Source organism: Dermochelys coriacea, chromosome 7 (genome assembly GCF_009764565.3).
Source record: "Dermochelys coriacea isolate rDerCor1 chromosome 7, rDerCor1.pri.v4, whole genome shotgun sequence".
Taxonomy (NCBI): domain Eukaryota; kingdom Metazoa; phylum Chordata; order Testudines; family Dermochelyidae; genus Dermochelys; species Dermochelys coriacea.
Window position 1 is genome coordinate 62239165 of NC_050074.1, and position 16995 is coordinate 62256159.

Sequence of the window (16995 nt, forward strand, 5' to 3'; positions counted from 1 at the left end):
CACTGTTCTGCTATGCTGGTTACAATAATTTTTTCTCCCTTGCTATTAATAGACTGAAGATATTAAAGAGATAGCCCAGAAGGCACAAGCCCTGCCAAAGGTGAACCCTAAAAGGCAACGAATTGTAGTCTTCACCCAAGGGAAAGATGACACTATAATGGCTACAGGTATCTTTTTAAAGCTGTATTTTTATACAGAATACATATGCGTTAAATCATGTATTAGTTTTACAAATAATAACTGTTAAATTGTATACAAAGTACTTGTCTTTCCCTGATTTTATCTTAATAAATGTTTCTCATGTTTTTAACCCCTTAAATGTCCTAAACATCAGAAGTTAATATTTCACAGGGAATGTTCAACAACTTAGTTATGGATATCTTAAGTTATTTTTATAACATAGATCTAAATATTTCTCCAATTGGTTTTACCCTGCTTTTTATGACTTCAGATTTTATCTGCAAAGCCATCTTTGCTGCAAACAAGAGCACACTGTACTTGTTGGGAACAGATGCAGCAACAGTCGAGTACATTTAAGCATTTGTGAAAATGAGGAAGTGAAATCCAGCACTAAGTGAATTTCCAGTCTTTTTTGCTTTGAACAGAAAGCCTCACTTCTAGCTTTTCTCAGCTGTCTGCTCTTCCATTCTCAAAGGAATAAGTGGAAAAAGGTGTTCTAGCTGGGATATGAGTGGCTTCTGCTGTTTGAAATAATATGTGACACACAGATTTAAGCATTACAAACATGACTGCCTGCCTTTGAGCAGGCGCTTTAATTTGTCCACCTATACTTCCTAGATTAAATAATTAAATAATTAAATAAACAATTACTGCCATGTGCTATTGCAAGCCATTTTAGTCATTAATTCCTGCACAAAGTAAGGTATTAATTAAGGGTCTGGTTCTGTTAGGTGTGGAGTGCCTCCTGTGAGGCTAGGACTTCAGGATTGGGCTCCAAGTAAATATGTCACTACCTTACAGTTTGTTCTTAGGAGAAATTTAAATTATTTCTGTTTTTTAGATTTTCTTCCCATAATTTGTTAGCCACAAACGGCTTTCAAACAACATGGGTTCAGAGTTGTATATGTCTGTCTTGTCTTGCAAGCATGACAGCTTTGCTTCCAGAAAATCAGTGCAATGTGTGAATGGTCCATATGGAGATGCTCCACTTGAACATTGTACAGTTGGCTGAAAAAATAGCAGTAAAAATGTTTTTATACATGAGTTAGTAATAACAGTGGTAAACCTAAATCTTACATGTAACCCTCCTGTGCTCTTATTTAATTTTCATTGTGTATTTACTTTATTCTTTAAATTGGAGTTGTTAATAAATCCATTAATCCATTCTTTAATATTTTTCCAACTGGGAGCTTATTTGAGAACTGACACTTGCTAATCTTAGCTGTTTGTTCCCTATGAAAACTAACTTAAATTAGAGAATGCACTTTGTATGCATGATAAATGCAAGATGGATAGAGAGGGTATGCAGTGGTGTCAGCTACAAAAGCAAACATGATAAATGTTAAGGCAGTTTTGAGCCCTGAGATAAACTATTCAGTGCGCAAGCATAGCTGAATCTCTTTGCTATGTTGTTATTCATGGCAGCCAAATAAATGTCAATAATAAAAGAGAATTAAAGATTTTCATTTCCCAGAGGCAGTCCTCTAATACAGCTTGATCTTTCATTTCATTTGTAATTCGTTCTCATGTCAGGATGCAATCATTTGCCAGGCTCTGTGTGTCATGTTAAGTCATTTAATAATGATTAAGAACATAAAAATGCGTGGCCTGTGGGGCAATTCTCAAAAGAGATACCGATTTGTTATTGTTCCCCACCCCTTCTCTTCTCTTCTTGAATATGGATCAGCCTTTTCCCACCTCCTAGCTTTAAACTACTAATGAAGGATAGAAGGAAAATGTGTCCCTTGATTTAGCATATAGTGACACCACAGAATGGCATAGGGCAGTGCTAACACAGTTATTTCAACACTAATTAGGGCTCCTTGTGTTTTAAACCCTGCATTGTAAAGTGTTGGTAAAAGGTCATTGGAAAGATTGCTGCACTGAACAATATCTGAGTGTACAAATCAAGCCTCTCTTCTTTGCTGCATAAAAGACAATTAATACATGTTCACAGGGACAGTTGTGGTGCAGTTTATTCTAATGCCTTTCTGAAGAGATCAGATATTCTGCAAGACTTTGGTCAGAGATTAAAAGAATACTTGCAAGGAAAAGGAGGCAGTTAGCCAGCCAGGAGTTTGAGCATGCTAGTGGAGAGCTCCTACTTTAGACTTCAATTAAATAACCTTTTGTCAGGTTTTGACCAGCTGAACATGACAAAAGGAACTTCCTGGTTACTAGGTCAAAGAGAGATGCCTAAAAGCAATATAAACATGAATAATTTAATTTCTCCCACCCTATCTCAGGGCTTCAGCATCCATGCAACAGTCTCTGCTACTTCTATCCCTTCTTCCCTTGCTGCCATTAACTGTCCTGAAACAGTTAATGAACAGATCACTTAAAGTCTCCTTGAATTCTCTTTATGCCAACCTGGGAAAAATTTACCACCTCCATCCACAGGAGCTTTGGGGGGCACCTACTATCAGTTTTAGTCTTCTTTGCCACAATGGACTCCAGCTGCCAGGCTGGCAGGAGCAATTGCAGGGAAAGTTCTGTTGAACTCATGCTCAGGGCACTGTGTGAGGGTGAAGCAGACTGAATTGAGATGCCAGCTTCTAACAACACACTATTGAGCATGTGCAAATGACAATTTTCACTGGCTTCTCACTTGGCCGTGATATGGTTGCCCTTTCATGGGGGACAACAAAAGGTGTCTCTGTTGAAATGGGGAACAACTCCACCAAATTTCACATTTGCTCCAAAACATGGAGCTTCTCAACATGATCCCTGTAAGAATTAACCTTGGCAAAACACCATTTTTACTCCTAACGTTCTCAGAAACAACAGAACCATTTTTGCTGAAACTTTCAAAGGAAAAAAATACCCTGAGGCAGACATCTGGCCCAAGAAAAATGTCAGCCAAAATTGTTCAAGTTAGGCAAAGTTATAAGCAAATGAACAAAGGGACTTAGGGATTGTGTACTTGGGGAAATTTACCAGCAGAACTATATTATACCAGCATAGTACTGCCAGTAAATGTCATCACATTAGACAAGCCCTTATTTTTGAAAGTGCGAGGCAACTTTAACTATAAGTATTACTGCAAGCTTCCACACATAACAAGACATTCAGTGATACCTTTCGGTAGTGATCACACCATGAAAAGCAGACCAAAATGAAAGCAGAAAGTTGAATAAAGAAAATTGTGGCCTCTAGAAAAAACAAGTTGTTCATAGTCACAATTTGCTGTCCATAAATAAAAAAAAAAAGTTGGGGATATACAAATGACTTTACAAAATATTTCTATGAAGGTAATTGTACAATGTGTTTTGGGTTTTTTATCATAAATATTTGTGGGAACGGTTTAATGTTTTTTTTCAGCATTTGGTTTATTTGAAAGTTCTCCCACCTGAGAACAGAGGAGGCAATGCTCTTGATTTGGTTGAGATATCAGATTGCATCCATTAACATACAGTTGAGTAATTTTTTGTACATACTACATTATGAGCTAGTGGCAGCGAATCCTGACAGTTGAAAATGTCCAGTTGCCTCAGTTTAGCAAAATGTCAGTTTGCTAATGCAGGTATTGATCCAGAAGTATGTCTGATTCAATCAAAATGAGCCTTTTAGTTGTTGCCCAAAGAAAGCTCTGCAGCTGTGGAGGTTGCCTTTTTGACTGAAGAAAAGAAATGCTACCATATCTATTTAGCAGAGGTCTCTTTCCATGGGGCATTCTTTCAGACCTCTCCCAACCAAATCAATATATATGGGAAGGGTGCTCTTGGAAATGATGCTTAGCAAGTCCCACGATATCCTAATGCAGGGGAAGGACTCGGTAGTAACCACTGCCCACATGCACTTCTTGCTTGAGACCTGTGCCGGTGCACAATAGCTGCCTGAAGTGTTTGGGGGAAGCTCACACAAAGGACCAGTGCCAGATTTGCAGGGAGTTCAAACCTAGAGTGAAGAAGGATAGGGAGGCGAGGCTGAAATTCCTGCTGATGGAGGCAGCACTTAGCCTACGACTGGAGTCATCCCTGTCTGACTCAGTGCCAAGAGGTGCAACTTCAGTGAGAAGTGCACCTCCAGCTTTAGCATAATCCTGGCACCATTATCCCTTGCCTGTACTGAGGAAGAAATACAAAACTTCCAGAGAAGCCCAACTAGGGCAAGCTCTTCAGTCTCTAAGTCTGCTAAGAGGAGCAAGAAGGAGTCACAAAGACTGCACCTGAAACCTAGGCATTCCTCCAAATCAGTGCCTAAATTGGCTCAGTCAGCTCCAGTGCCACAACGAGCACTGTCGAGACCAGTGCTGTAAGTGGCACCATCAACCTCTTCAGCACCAAGACAAGAGACCATCTCAGGGTCGAGTACTCCAGAGGAGTTTGCAGCGACAAGAAATCTGTCTCTTTGTGCCTGTCTCTCTTTCCTTACAGGAGTCTGATCCCTCAGCACCACTGACCTGTCCACCAGCGATTCAAACTCCGATACTCAGTTGGCTTCTTCTTGGACAGGAAGGCCTCGGTCCCACCCAGGGCCAAACCAGCAATGATGGCATCACTCTGCCCATTGCCCGTGGCGGGCTGGGCTGGTTTGTTTACCTGCCGCATCCGCAGGTGCGGCCAGTCGCTGCTTCCAGTGGCCGCGGTTCGCTGCTCCAGGCCAATAGGAGCTACTGGAAGTGGTGGCCAGTACATCCCTCGGCCCGCACCACTTTCAGCAGCTTCCATTGGCCTGGAGCAGCGAACCGTGGCCACTGGGAGCCATGATTGGCCAAACCTGCGGACACGGCAGGTAAACAAACCAGCCCAGCCCGCCACGGGCTTTCCCTGCACAAGCGACGGAACAAGTTTGGGAACCACTTATCTAGAAGCATCTTACTTGCCAGGTTACAGAATGACCTAGCAGACCACCTGAGCAGATCATTTATGAGTTGTTTCTTCGCCCAGATGTGGCTAGATACATATTCCAGTGGTGGGGGTTTCCCCAAGTAGACCTGTTTGGGACAAAGGCCAACAAAAAGTGTCAGCAATTCTGCTCCCTAGGGAGTCACAGCCAAGGTTCTATAGTAGATGCCTTTTTACTGATGTGGTCAGGTAGGCTCCTCTATGTTTTCTCCCAGATCAGCATATTCACAGGGTATTACTAAAAATAAGACAGGACCGCGCCAAAGTCAAAGTTATAGCCCCAGCATGGGCCCATCAGCACTGGTTCTCCACTTTCCTGGAACTGTCAGTGAAACTTCCAATTTCACTTCCAGTAGACTTGAACCTAATCTCTCAGGATCATGGTCGCATAATCCACCCAAACCTACAATCCTTTCACTTAACTGCATGGATGCTCCGTGGCTAGACACTAGAGAGTAGACCTGATCAAAAGTTGATCAAGAGATCCTGCTAAATAGTAAAAAGCTTTCTTCTACAAGAGCTACTTACTTATCTAAATGGAAACATTTTTCTATATGGTCTTACCAGGACAGTGTCACTGACCAGTTCTTCAATTAAACATATTCTGGACTACTTATTATACCTGAAAGATCAAGGTTTAGCAGTTCATTCAATCAAGGTACATCTGGCAGCTACTTCAGCATTCTACCCTAAAATGGATAGTCGCTCTATTTTGTCCAATCCATAAGGCTTTTTAAAGGCTTTGTTAAATTATACCAAATGGTGCAAGACTCAGTTTCCCCATGGGATCTACGCTTAGTATTGTCAAGATTTATGGGTTCCCAGAGTGAACCATTGGCTACCTGCTCTCTGCTGCATCTGTCAATGAAGGTGAAATTTTTGGTGGCTATTGCCTCTGCCAGAAGAGATGGGGAGCTGCAGGCATTAATGTTGTGGCCTCCATACACGATCCCTTTTAAGGACACAGTTTACCTATGTCCTCATCCAAAGTTTGTCCCAAAGGTGTTGTTTTCTTTCCACATCAACCAGACAACTTACTTGCCTGTATTTTATCCAAAGCCACATATGAGCAGGAAAGAAGAGTGATTCCATACCTTTGACATCAGGAGAGCCTTAGTGTTTTACCTAGCAGAACCAGGCACTCTTGTAAATCCTCCCAGCTGGTCATAGCAGTGATGGACAGAATAAAAAGTCAATCAGTCTCCATCCAGAGGATTTCCTTCTGGATCACATCCTGTATATAAGCACATGCTATGACTTGTCTAATGTTGCTCTACCTGACAGAGTCACAGCTCATTCAATGAGGTTGCAGTCAGCCTCAGCAGCCTTTTTGGCACAAGTTCCAATTGCAGGTGTTTATAGAGCAGCAACCTGGTCCTCGCTTCACACGTTTGTTTCCCACTGTGCTGTGGCTCAAGACTCCAGAGACATAGCTAGGGTTGGACAAGTAGTTTTCCAGTCTTCATTGAAATAGACTCTGATCCCACCTCCTGTTCTTACAGCTTGTGAGTCACCAAGAGTGGAATGCACATTGCAATCACCAGAACAGAAGAAAGGGTTACTAACCTGTTCCGTAATTGTTGTTGTTCGAGATGAGTTGTACATGTCCATTCCATGACCCCCTCCCGCCCCTCTATGTCCGAGTTCCAGCAAGAAGGAACTGAGGGGGGCTAGTGGCAGCTTTGCGTGCAGGTATAAAGGGCAGTGGTGCACAGCAGCAGGGGGAGCTCTTGCCTCCCAACAGGTACCACAGAGAGAAAAAGTTTCCAACACCAAAAGAAAAAGATTCCAACATCTTGAAGCACAATAATTACAGAACAGATTAGTAACCGTTTTTTGCCAGCTCTCCTAAATTTATGGAGTATTATTATTTTATTGGCATTATTGTAGTGCCTAGGCGCCTCAGTCATGAACCAGGCCCTCCTTGTACTAGGCGCTGTACAAACATGGAACAAACAAGACTGTTCAAGGTGATTTGGGCTCTTGCTATAAGACCCAACTATGCTCAGTTACACAGATTTCTGTTAAATGTTACTAGATAGTGTGGGGCTTCCAGCTTCTCCCCAAACCCCAAAATTTTAACTGTGTGTGTGTGCCCCCTCCAGCCCCACATCTGCCTGTCCGTCAGCTCAGCAATTAATTATGTGTGTCCCCCCAGCCCTCTCATCAACTTTAATTGCCAGCCACTATAGCTCCTATAGCTCCAGGGTTCTTCATTCCCCCTCCTAGGACTGGGGGGCAGTCATCTGTAACAGGGTCCTCTTTTTGGTCTGAGGCCTGATGTTGCAGGGTTAGAGACAGGAGGAGCTGATCCATTTTTCACAAGAGGGGAGTTAGAGGCATCCTGAGTGACTGGTCTCTCTCTGTCCCCTTCCCTGTTCTGAAAATGGTATCTGCTGTTCCTTCTTCCCTCCTCCCCTATCCAAAAACTCCTCTCTGCTCCGGAGGGGTGGAGGAAGGCTGTCTGCAGCTGCTCTGGTTGGTTGTTCTTTCCCAGGAGGCAGGGTAGTTGGCCAGTCAGAGGAGGGTTCCCCCTTGGCAAAGCTATACATTGCATTAAGGCTGGAGCTTCTTGTAGTATCACCAGACTGGTTCCTGCAGCATTAAAATTGAGTTACTTACAATAAATTCATGAAGTTCCAGCATTGTGGAACAGATCTCACCAAGACTCTCCAGTTCTTGAGATTCACAGTCCAGGTCCTTCACAATACCAGTGCTGCCAACTCTCGATTCCTTTGCAAATAACACACTTTGGCAGAGGCTGGAGCTCATTTGGCAATGATGAGTAGTTCTAGCTTCCTCACAGATTTCAGCCCTGCCTGGGGGGAAAGTATAGTGTAGGTATAATCAGTGAGTCTCTTTTGATTGGTTAGAGTAGTTTACTCATAGTTATTACTGATGATGCTTATTTTGTATTTCTCTTGCATTTTGGGCTTAAATGAGTTCCTGCAGATAATTTTATTTTTAAATTAAAAGTAATAGCAGTAACTGAATAGTTCTTTGAAATCATGGTTACAAATTGAGATTTAATTAAAGTGACATATTTGTAAATGTTTTTGATGTGTAATTATAGTTTATAAGAGGCTGTTATTCTTCAAAAATGCCATCATAAACCATATAAATATATCTGGTACACAGGGTTCTGAGAAGGCACATCAGTACTAGGGATGTAAAATATTAAATGGTTAACCAGTAAGCATTAGTCTTGCAGTTAACCCCCCCTAACTGTTAATCCCTAGCATCAGGCCAACCAGAGCAGCCTCATCTGCGCCGCCGACCTCAGCCCCGGGCTGCGCTAGCTGGAGCAGCCCCAGCCCAGCCCCTCTCCCTTTAACCGATTAAACGATATAATTTTAATAGTTTAAGCGGTTAACTTTTAAAACTATATTTACATCCCTAATCCATACTAACTGGATCTCCTGTCGCAAGTCGTGCCTAAGTAGTTACTTTCCCATTAGTAGGACAGCAGACTTAGACGTAGATTCATGTGCTTTCCACCTAGCAACTTGCTTGGTAAAAGACTAGAAGGAATTTTACTTCTCTGCCAATAAATAGAAAAGGGGTGGGGGGGCTCTTTAGAAAACACATCCACATAAATTGTGGGTCAGAAGAGAAGAAGGATTCTCTCTTCTCTTCAGCTGTATCCAGTATTAAATTTATGATTGTTTGGCCTCTTCGGGCCTTAATTAATTTCTCTAACACCTGAAGACCTTGTAGGTTCCTTCTCACTTCCAGTCTCACTGTGGGACAATACTCTGGGATTATTATTTTTTAAATATCTGATTTGTTCTGCACATATTTGCACATTGTGGGTCAGCTAATATAAAATGGCCTCGCTTCACTGAAGTCAATGGAACTAGGACTATATACATCAGCTGAAGGTCTTGGTACCACCACTTTTAGTTGAATAGTAAAAATAAGGCCCTGACTCTTTGAGTTTATTAAAGATACTGTAGCACATCCAGCTTGGGAATTTCATGGTGTGACAGGGTCAGGCCGGATGGCTACAGGAGAGTAATAGAAGGCAGATATATTAGCCCCGGGTTTTCCCTGGGTAAGGTAACAGGGAAGATTCCAGAACAATCAGGAACCTTCTGGAGACAATTAAGACAGACAGGATGATTAGAACACCTGCAGCCAATCAAGAAGCTGCTAGAATCAATTAAGGCAGGCTAATCAGGGCACCTGGGTTTAAAAACGAGCTCACTTCAGTTTGTGGTACATGTGTGAGGAGCTGGGAGCAAGAGGCACTAGGAGCTGAGAGTGAGAATGCGGACTGTTGGAGGACTGAGGAGTACAAGCATTATCAGACACCAGGAGGAAGGTCCTATGGTGAGGATAAATGATGTGTTGGGAGCAAGCCATAGGGAAGTAGCCCAGGGAGTTGTAGCTGTCGCACAGCTGTTCCAGGAGGCACTCTAGACAGCTGCATTCCACAGGGCCCTGGGCTGGAACCCAGAGTAGAGGGTGGGCCCGGGTTCCCCCCAAACCTCCCAACTCCTGGTCCAACAAAGGAGGAGTTGTCCTGGACTGTGGGTTCACGAAAACGGCCAAATTGAGGGCTGCTGTGAAGCTCCAAGGCAAGCAAATCTGCCAATAAGCGCAAGACCCACCAAGGTAGAGGACGAACTTTGTCACAATGAATACTTGCCTAAATGGAATTTTTTTTCCTGCTGATGCACAATTGTCTATATGTACTCTGTGTAATATTTTTGTTTGTTTGTTTTCCTTCCTCTAAAGCATCAGAGATTGGCTATAGCTGGAGATGGGACGCTAGACAGGATTGACTGGTACTCTGAGGTACTACTGAGAATCCTCTTTCTAGATGTCCGGCTGGTGTGTTTTGCTCATATGCTTAAGTTCAAAGTTACTGACAGATTTAGGGTCAGGAAAGAATTTTCCCCCAGATCAGACTGACTGGGACCTTGGGGGATTTTCACCTTCTTCTGCAGCATGGCTCGCCTGTTGGGATCATCTAGGCATATCTCACCTACTCAATTCCCTGCCAGTGCAGGGGCCTTGGGCTTGCTGGCACCTTGGTTTTTCCCATTCTCTCCCGGAGGTATACAGGTTAATCTCCTGAATACTGAAATGCTTTAGTCAAACTAAGGTCTTTGGGTTTACTAAAGAGGCATCTGAGTGAAAATTGATGGCCTGTGATATAGAGGAAATCAGGCTAGATGATCTAATGGTCACTTCTAGCCTTAAACGCTATGAAACATCTATAAAACTGTGAAATTCCTCCTGCAGTTCCATTGGATATGTTATTCTTCACTTCCTGTCCTAAAAAGGTTGCTTATCATTTTTATTTATCAGGTTTACTCTTACTTATAAACTGCCATATGGTAAGTGTGATCACACTTACCAGAGCTTTAAACAGGTCCCTGCCTCGAGAATCTTACAATTTAAGGTCCATCCCTCAAGGAGTTTACAATTGACATTGGATGATTGCAATACAACAAATTAAAGGATGAATCAAGAGAGTATGAGCAGGCAGAGTTGTTGTTGGTCATGAATGGAAAGCTAGGCAAAAGAGTATTTTAGGGTCGGATGGTCTGTAAGAAAAAGATTGTTTGATGGTAGGGAGGTAGTATGGGGAAAAAGTAGAGAGCCAAGAGAAATAGAAGGGAACAAAGGGAGAACTAAGAAGAAAGGACTGGAATGGGTATAGAGTCTGGGAGAGGTTTATGAGAAAATGAGTAGGCAGAAAAGGGCTGTCGGGGTTAAATTAGATGCATCAAAGTAGATGAAGCAGGTACAGAGCAACAAGAGAGAGTGGTGATTTTTAGCAGCAGTATTTTGACATTATGTATTGTTCCTGTGTCCTATTTAAACAACTACTGTATCACATTTTCATGAGTAGTTCATTGGAGGGTGACATGATTTGTGTATGTACATTAATTTCATGTGGGTATGGATATATGTCATATCTATATGTGCACTGTAACATTTGTCAGTATCAAATGCTGTGAAATGTACCTCCTTTTCAGGGCTGCTCATGACACTTTTAAACAAATTGCTTTTGGTCAGATACATTTTATGTCTGGGCTCGGCCCAAGGGAAAATCTTTTGGAAAATCTGAGTACAATCAGTTTAGCAGTGGAAAACACACTTTTCTCTTGAAATATTTGCATAATTAAAAAACAGCTGAAGCTACAAACTTTAAACTTGTCTTGTTTTATGGTTTTAATAGAGGAAAGAAAAACAATCTCAGTTTGAAGAAAGTCACTTCAGTATTTTTAAAGTTACGAATGATGAAATTTGGCATAATCAGGCATGAATATTAGAATTTTCCATTCATTTTTCCCAGTGTTTTTAAGACCATTTCTGTTAAGGGCATGTTGCTTATGGACTCCTTTATTTGGAAGACTGCAGTTAAGGTTGGATGTGTTTTTAAACATTCAAGCATTTAGACCACCTTAGGTAAGCCCTGTTGTGTTAATGATGCTTCAGTTAAGGCCACTTCATTCTGGGCTAGATGCATCAGTTAAGAATGTGTTCCCAAATGCAGTAGCAACATCAAGGAGTATTTAAATTTTGATAGGTGCGCTAAGGCATCTTTAAATTAATTTAGTGAGCTTTTTCCTCTTAAAAAGATTGTGTAAATTAAATGGAAAAGCTGGTATTTATGCAACATTAAGATTAAGATACCAAGTGCTCCAAAGTCAGGAAATTCCATTTGTTAACTCCGTCACATTGTAAATATGTAATAATTTCTATTCCTGTTTTCCTTGTTAAATGTGACCCTTTAAATTAGTACTTGTTAGTTAATCTATATCATAAAATAAGACGGATATGCTATGTGGCCATGTTAACATTTTGGCAGTTAAACCTTTCAGCATTTCCTGATTTGAGTGCTTTCCCAATCTTTAATGTTGCAGCAAGACTAGGTTTTACATATACAAGCCAATCCTGAACCATTTATCCATGTAAGTAACTTATACATGCTAGTAGTCTCATTGAGTTAACATAGGTTAGAAAATAAGGAACTGAATCTAAAATTTAGTTTTAATGCATAAATGTGTTTATAATTCATAAGTCTAAAGATATGTTTGGTAGGGCCAGATCTTGATCCTATTTGAAGTCAATCACAAATGTGGATAGCATTAACTTATGAATCATGGAACTCCCTCCATTTTAGAAGGATGTGTTGCAGCCTTAAATATTTTCAGAAGGTTTTTTTTAATTTTAATTTAATGTCTTAGAAATCTTATAGAAATTTTGCAAGATAGGGAATTGAAGGAACGGTTGTTACTTAATCACAATGTTATGATACAATAAGCTTTAATTGGGAATCAAGAGGAGTTGTTGGTGTTCAAGCATGCAATGAGCTCTTGGGGCATGGCTACACTTGCAGATGTAGAGTGCTTTGAGTTAAACCCGCCTTCAGAGAGCGCAGTAGGGAAAGCGCAGCAGTCTGTCCACACTGACAGCTGCAAGCGCACTGGTGTGGTCACATTTGCGGCACTAGCAACAGCACTGGGAATGGTGCATTATGGGCAGCTATTCCACAGAGCACTTCTTCCCATTCTGGTGCTGTGGCTTGTGGGAAGGGGTGCAGGGCATTCTGGGTCCTGTCCCAACGCTCTGTGATGCATCAGTTCGCATCCCAGTAATCCCTCTGCTTCCGTCTGAATTTGGCGCAATCTTTCAACATTTTTTGTACTGCGCACTCTGTCTTCCCTTTTGGTCTGCGGGAATGAAGTCCAAACTTCTGAGGAGTATGTTGACGAGTCTTGCCAGCATTTCACGTTTGGCAGTCGAGTTATTCCTTTTGATCCAAAGTGACAGTGAGGGCTCCAACGATGATATCGACTCAAATAATGCATATGACACGAGTTTGCTTGTGGGATTCACAGACATGCTAACCACCATGGAATGCTGCTTCTGGGCTCAGGAAACAAGCACTGAATGGTGGGATCACATCGTCATGCAAGTCTGGGATGAGGAGCAGTGGCTTCAGAACTTTTGGATGAGAAAAGCCACTTTCACTGGACTATGTGATGAGCTCGCCCCCACCTTGCGGCGCAAGGACACGAAATTGAGAGTTGCCCTGACAGTGGAGAAGCGGCTATTGCAATCTGGAAGCTGGCAACTCGATCAGTCGCTAACCAGTTTGGAATGGGAAAGTCTACCATTGGCATTGTGTTGATGCAAGTTTGCAGGGCCATTAATCGCATCCTGCTCAGAAGAACCATGACTCTGGGTAACGTGCATGATATTATGGATGGCTTTGCACAAATGGATTTCCCTAAATGCGGAGGGGCAATAGATGGCACGCATATTCCAATTCTGGCACCAGCCCATCTAACCTCTGAGGATTTTAATCGAAGGGGGCATTTCTCTATGGTTCTCCAGGTGCTTGTGGATCACCATGGGCATTTCATTGACATTAATAGAGGCAAGCCTGGAAAGGTGCATGACGCACTCATCTTTCAGAACACTGACCTAGTCAGGGAGCTGCAAGCTGGGACACTTTTCCCAGACCAGAAGATCACCGAAAGGGAAGTCGAATGCCCATTGTGATCCTTGGAGACCCCGCTTACCCTTAATGCCGTGGCTCATAAAACCCTACACAGGGAGCCTAGGCAGCAGCAAGAAGTGGTTCAACAACAGGCTGAGCCGGTGCAGAATGACTGTGGAGTGTGCTTTTGGCCATTTAAAGCAGGGGCAGGCAAACTTTTTGGCCTGAGGGCAACATCGAGTTTCCAAAATTGTATGGAGGACCGGTTAGGAGAGGCTGTGTCTCCCTAGGCAGCCAGGTATGGACCGGCCCCCGCCTCCTATCTGACCCTGCCCCACTTCTCGCCCCCGATGGCTTCCCTGGGACTCCTGCCCCATCCAACCCCCTCATCCCCTGACAGCCCCCCCCGGACTCCTACCCCATCCACCGCCCGCTGTCCCCTGACCACCCCCGGACCCCCCGACTGCCCCCTGCTGCCCCATCCAACCGCCCCCCTCTCATTCCTAACTTGCCCCCTCGGACCCCTGCCCCATCCAACCACCCCTTTTCCCTGTCCCCTGACCACCCCCGGAACCCCTGCCCCGACTGCCTTCCACCTCCCCATCGAACCCCCCCCTTCTTCCTGACTGCCCCCCCTAGGATCCCTGCCCCCATCCAACCCCCCTGTTCCCCGCCCTCTGACTACCCCGACCCCTATCCATATCCCTGCCCCCTGGCCACCCCCCCTAATTCCCCTGCCCTCTATCCAACACCCCTCCCCACTACCTGCCCCCTTACTGCACTGCCTGGAGCACCAATGGTCTGCAGCATCGGGTCAGGCCATGGCTCTGCAACTGTGCTGCCCAGCCACCCAGAGCATTGCACCAGCAGTGCGGCGTGCTGAGGCTGCGGGGGAGGGGGGACAGCGGGGAAGGGGCCAGGGGCGAGCCACCCAGGCCAGGAGCTCAGGGGATGGGCAGGAGGGTCCCACGGGCTGGATGTGGCCCACGAGCCGTAGCTTGCCCACCTCTGGTTTAAAGGGCCACTGGTGCTCTCTGTTTGGTATGGTGGACCTGGCCGATGACAGCAGCCCCTCAGTTATATCTGTGTGCTGTACCCTCCATAACATTTGTGAAGGGAAGGGTGAACGATTCACTCAGGCATGGAACTCGGAGGTTCAACACCTGGAGGCTGAATTTGAACAGCCAGAGAAAAGGGCTATTAGAGGGGCTCAGTGCAGGGCTGCAAGGATTAGGGATGCCTCGAGGGAGCAATTTGAGGCTGAAAGCCACCAGTAATGTCTGGTGCCCTGCACGGGAGTGAAGTGCAGTGGTTCCAATGTTACTAGGAATCTGTGTTTGCTACGCTGACTTGCAGTGCCTGTTTCTTTCCTGGGCTAAGGTATCGTTTACTTTATGCAATAATAAAGAATGTTTTCAAAGCCAAAAAATCCATTTATCGAAAAGAAAATTCATTTATTGAAAAGAAACACAACTGCTTGGGAAACAGAGCAAAGGGGTGCGGTGGGGAACAGTACAATCACAGATTTGTGTATGTCCTGTTCTCATACTCAGCCTTCCTGTCTGGAGTGCTGTGCAGTGAGTGCTACACTTCAGGATGGCTATACTGCATGGTGATAGGGGTTGAGTGCAGAGGGTAAGCATTGTAGTTTTCAGGGCTGGGTGGTGAAGCTAAGGGTGTTGAAGGCAGCTGGTGATAGTAAGAACACAGATGTTGGGGAAAGTGGGTTGGAGGTAACATGGGAGCACAAGGGAAAGAGTTTTGGGACAAGAACTGTGGGGGGGGAGGAGAGGGGGTGCAGTAGTGTTCTGCCTGCATGGCTACGAGCGCCTGGATAGAGTCTGCTTGGCACTCCATTATGCTTATCAGCCGATCTGTGCTTTGCTGCCGGAGCACTGCACTTTTGTGCCGGCGATCCTCATTCTGCTGGCGGATCCTCCTTTCACTGTCCCACTACTCCTGCACTTTTTGATTTTCATTACTTGAATGCTGCATTACTTCATGCAACATGTCTTTCTTGCTTCTACGTGGCCTCTTCCTAATTCTTTGGAGTCTTTTGACCAGTGATAACATGGACGGCTGGGATCTCAGGATTGCATCTGTAAAGGCAAAATGCAACACTTAACAGAGGCAGAATTGTTCACAACAGACAGAGGAATGATATCCCCATACTTAAGGGCAAGCACAGTCTACACAATAGCATAATTTGCCCAAAGCAAGTGCACCACGGGAGCCCCAAAGTGGTGAGTAAGCAAAGGATCAAGCCTGAGTGATTGTTTCACGGCTGTACTGTCCTCTGGGTTTCTGTGCCATGGGGAGAGCCAACAGCAGCAGGGGGCCCCTATACTGAACACTGTCCCCCCATTTTCCACAGGAGTTCATCCTGGAAGATATCTCGCGGCTGAGGGTGACCTGGGAAGCAAGGGAGGGTCTTCTGCTGTGATGCAGCTTCCACCCTGGCCCATATGCAGCTTGCCTGTGTGCAGCAATGGTCTCCCCCCACCCCTCACAGCACAGCGGCGTGGACAAGTTAGCCTTACTGGGACAAGGAACACAGTGGCTCTCCCGAGAAACCTGCGCAAGCACATTGCCCATTGTCTTTTGGATAAGACCTTTGAAGAGATCACTGAGGCTGATAACCATGATGTCAGAGAGCACATCAACCCCCTATTCCGCATCTAGGCATGCATGCAGTACTAACCCTTTTCGCCCCAAGAGCCCGCACCGAATAACTTACTTCCAGGGGTGAAAGTAAGTTGAGTGACTTACCAGTACTCTGGGGCCAGCTCTGGCCCCTGGAAGGGGCAGGGCCCAGGGCAGAAGGGGTGGGGTTGAGGGGGTCAGAGTCAGTCCCAGCCCCCCTGTAAGTTAAGTGCCCCCCCACCAGGGGAGCAGCCGCAGCTATTTAAAGGGCTCCGGCAGCTATTTAAAGGGCCCAGGGCTCCCCTCTTCTACTGCCCTGGCACTTTAAATAGCCACTGGAGCCCTGGGGAAGCGGCGAGGCTCCAGCGGCTATTTAAAGGACCAGGACAGCAGAGGCAGCTGGAGCCCCGGCCCTTTAAATAGCCCCCAGAGCCCCCACTACCTCAGGGCTCTGGGGGCTATTTAAAGGGCCCGCGGCTCCCCTGCTTCTACCGCCCTGGTCCTTTAAATAGCCACCAGAGCCCTGGAGTAGCAGTGGCGAGGCTCCGGTGGCTATTTAAAGGCCCAGGCAGTACAAGCAGAACCTCCTCTGGTGTTTGTGCTTCCCCAAGCACCGGCCACCGCGACTGGCTACCTTCCTCTTGGCTTGAAAACAGCTCCTGGCTGCATGCATCTAGGGATTCCGGGGTGTCTTCCTCCGCCTCGGCACCCTCGCTCCCGCTTTACTGCTCCTCCTCCTCGTTGCACTAGGCTCTGAAGTGTCCATGGTGGTACTCGGGAATGGAGGTGGGGTCGCCCGCAAGTATCGCGTCCAGCTCTTTATAGAAATGGCAGGTTGAAGGGGCAGCACCGGAATGGCAG

The 16995-nt window shown here is 45.0% G+C and overlaps 1 protein-coding gene across 7 annotated transcripts in view; it reads left to right on the forward strand.

Annotated features, from left to right (window-relative positions):
- The window catches only part of ADK (adenosine kinase), a 553898-nt gene that overhangs the window by 485984 nt on the left and 50919 nt on the right, over positions 1-16995 (forward strand). For all 7 annotated transcript variants that reach the window (XM_038408746.2, XM_038408753.2, XM_038408749.2 and 4 more), the window contains one exon: positions 53-167. In XM_038408746.2, the coding sequence (XP_038264674.1) occupies positions 53-167 (115 nt within the window). The remainder of the gene's footprint in view (positions 1-52; positions 168-16995) is intronic.